This window comes from Chrysochloris asiatica, unplaced genomic scaffold (assembly GCF_000296735.1).
Source record: "Chrysochloris asiatica unplaced genomic scaffold, ChrAsi1.0 scaffold00717, whole genome shotgun sequence".
NCBI classification, from domain to species: domain Eukaryota; kingdom Metazoa; phylum Chordata; class Mammalia; order Afrosoricida; family Chrysochloridae; genus Chrysochloris; species Chrysochloris asiatica.
In genome coordinates this window covers 131,679-134,973 of record NW_006409235.1, presented here as the reverse complement: position 1 = coordinate 134,973, position 3,295 = coordinate 131,679, and the positions used below count along the sequence as shown (strand labels likewise).

Genomic DNA, 3,295 nt, shown 5'->3' with positions numbered 1-3,295 from the left:
CTCTCCAAGAACTCCTGCGGAGAAACACCTTCACGTAGAGCACCACCATCCAGGGGATGGGAAGAATTCGCATTCTGAGCAACTCAACAGGAATGACAGAGGAGAAGGTCTAGAGATGGGAGATGGGTCCAAAGTCATGTTTGTAAGGACTAGACAGGGGGATATTTTAAAGACCTTCTCTAGTCTACCCAAAGACCAAATGGGGAGTTCTAGGGAGGCTAAGAGAATCACGCAGACATACCCATGCCCAGGCCAGAGAATGAATGCTGAGGACACAGGCAAATTATTCCCGGGGAAAGGAATCCCAAGAATTGTAAAAGTTACGTGTAGAGAGTGTGGACAAGGCTTTAGTGCTAAGGCAAACCTTATCACACACCAGAGGACACACTTGAGGGAAAAGCCCTATGTCTGCAGGGAGTGTGGAAGAGGATTTAGCCTGAAGTCAGTCCTCATTATACACCAGAGGACACACTCAGGGGAAAAGTCGTATGTCTGTAGAGAGTGTGGACGAGGCTTTAGTAAGAAATCAAACCTCATTATACACCAGGGGACGCACTCAGGGGAGAAACCCTATGTCTGCAGGGAGTGTGGGAGAGGTTTTAGTCAGAAGTCAGTCCTCATTACACACCAGAGGACACACTCAGGGGAGAAACCCTATGTCTGCAGGGAGTGTGGACGAGGCTTTAGTCAGAAATCAAACCTCATTACACACCAGAGGACACACTCAGGGGAGAAACCCTATGTCTGCAGGGAGTGTGGGAGAGGTTTTAGCCAGATGTCAGATCTCATTACACACCAGAGGACACACTCAGGGGAGAAGCCCTATGTCTGCAGGGAGTGTGGGCAAGGGTTTAGTCGGAAGTCACACCTTGTCACACACCAGAGGACACACTCCGGGGAAAAACCCTATGTCTGCAAGGAGTGTGGGAGAGGATTTAGCCTGAAATCGACCCTCATTATACATCAGAGGACACACTCAGGGGAGAAGCCCTATGTCTGCAGGGAGTGTGGACGAGGCTTTTGTCAGAAATCAATCCTCATTATACACCAGAGGACACACTCAGGGGAGAAGCCCTGTGTCTGCAGGGACTGTGGACGAGGCTTTAGTCAGAAATCACACCTCATTATACACCAGAGCACACACTCAGGGGAGAAGCCCTATGTCTGCAGGGAGTGTGGACGAGGCTTTAGTCAGAAGTCAGTCCTCATTACACACCAGAGGACACACTCCGGGGAGAAGCCCTATGTCTGCAGTGAGTGTGGACGAGGTTTTAGTGCTAAGTCAAACCTCATTAAACACCAGAGGACACACTCAGGGGAGAAGCCCTATGTCTGCAGGGAGTGTGGACGAGGTTTTAGCCAGAAATCAAACCTCATTAAACACCAGAGGACACACTCAGGGGAGAAGCCCTATGTCTGCAGTGAGTGTGGACGAGGCTTTAGTCAGAAATCAAACCTCATTATACACAAGCGGACACACTCAGGAGAGAAGCCCTATGTCTGTAGGGAATGTGGACGAGGCTTTAGTCATAAGTCATACCTCAATATCCACCAGAGGACACACTTAGAGGAGAAGCCCTATGTCTGCAGTTAATGTGGGAGAGGATCTAGTCAGAAGTCAGACACCGTTAAACACCAGAGGACACACTCGGGAGAAGCCCTATGTCTGCAGGGAGTCTGGGCGAGACTTTGGTGATAGTTCACACCTCATTGGACACAGGAGAAGAAAATACTGCCAACACACACCTCCATGTCCCCAGCTTTGAGAGGCTTCAAAGCAAGTCCCCAAGAGAGTGAAGAGCACAGAAATAAGTGGGTAAGCAGATCCTCCATTTTCATGTCAAGGCAAGATGTCAGGAAATCCCAAGGGTTCCTGAAGTGGGCAGGTGGTTCTGCCAATCCTCTCCCATGATGCTTTAGTCTTTTGTAGTAAATATTGCTTTCACACAGAGCTGTAGTCCAAGCCACATACCTTACTCCCTCATCAGAGAAGACACCGAGAACTCACATTGTCAGCCCAGATTTCCACAGCACTTTGGTCCCTGAAAAGGTGAAGTGTAGAATCTGACCAAATGATTGGAGCATCTAATGTGGACCTGGGTAGAGAAGTTGGGACCTTCTGAGAAGGGAGCACTTTGATTCCCTGGGAAGTATAGCCCCCTCTCTCAAGACCACTCCATCACGAACCACCTGGAAGCATAGTTCTCTGGCTTAATGCCCCTCGGGTCCTTGAACCACATTTCTCATAGAACACCAATCTAGGCCTCTCCCGTTGTCTTTGCTCCAACCAACCTCTCCTCAGACCATCGTGTCAGCCGTACCACAGAATACCAGGAAAAGCATGTTTACTGAAGAGCTCCAAAACTCAGAACCACATGGGTAGGAATACTTTAAAGGTTTGAATCCTTATAGCTAGTGGAACTTGTAGTGAGAGTAAAAAATTGTGTACGTTTCAATTTCTGGGCGTGGTGGCCTGGAATTGACGACTTGGGTGAGACCAAAGAGCAAGACCAAGTGGGGGAGCAGACACACCATGGATAATCACTGCGGGAACCTCAGAGCAAAGGTGGATAATACACTTTGTCGGTTTTGCTTTGCTCTGATTTTCTTTTTTTGTTATCTGTTCATTGGCCACCCACTGTTTGCACAGCTCCATTCTGGTGACTAGAGGGGTCGCTGAACAAGTGGGCAGCCCCCATCCTCACTCTCACTGGTGGGTTCTTCTGCCACGAATGCAGCTTGGCTTCTGCTGTTTGACACGGTCCCAGGACAAGGACAAACGTCATGCAAAGCAGATGATTCTCAGAAGCTGGCTTCTGTCTTCTCTCTAGGATAACTCTGAATTCACTTGTAAAAATATATAATATGGCCATATTCACAGCCTTTACTGCAGGCCTTGGGAAGAAACCGAGTTGGCAATAATTGTTTCAACTTCATTGGTTTGAATTCAAAGGGAATTGTATGAGCCACTTCCGCTCACAGAAAACCTAAGTACAAAGTAACTGCATTTATGAGATCACAAAAGCAGATAACAAACTGAAGTAAAGTTGTGCGACCCCTACAGACCTCACCACAATCAATTACCACCTGGAATCCACAGATCCCCACTATTACATACAGGCACCTACGTAAGTAGGCAGAGAGTAGTGAATATAAGTGAAAAATAGTCTAAATTTAATAATCTACATTTCCTGCAGCAATTAGTTTGGGCCTTATGCCTCAGAGCTTTAGAAAGAAAGGAGGACAGGTACACTGTGGTTAAGCAATCTAATGAATACTTTAGAAAACAAAATAA

The 3,295-nt window shown here is 47.4% G+C and overlaps 1 protein-coding gene and 1 pseudogene across 1 annotated transcript; one reads left to right on the top strand and one right to left on the bottom strand.

The window, feature by feature from the left end:
- The window catches only part of LOC102817260, a 4,008-nt pseudogene extending 3,935 nt beyond the window's left edge, over window positions 1-73 (bottom strand).
- Window positions 74-259: 186 nt separating this feature from the next.
- PRDM9 (PR domain containing 9) lies at window positions 260-1,594 on the top strand. Its single transcript, XM_006877963.1, has 2 exons — window positions 260-1,016; window positions 1,101-1,594. Exons 1-2 carry the CDS (start codon window positions 260-262, stop codon window positions 1,592-1,594), a joined length of 1,251 nt encoding a protein of 416 aa, XP_006878025.1.
- Window positions 1,595-3,295: the final 1,701 nt, after the last annotated feature.

Bases quoted from the DNA above. Each gene is read 5' to 3' on its own strand.
- PRDM9 (XM_006877963.1), top strand. From the start codon at position 260: ATGAATGCTGAGGACACAGGCAAATTATTCCCGGGGAAAGGAATCCCA. The intron at 1,017-1,100 runs GCTTTTGTCAGA...ACTGTGGACGAG, and splicing joins CTGCAGGGAGTGTGGACGAG to GCTTTAGTCAGAAATCACAC.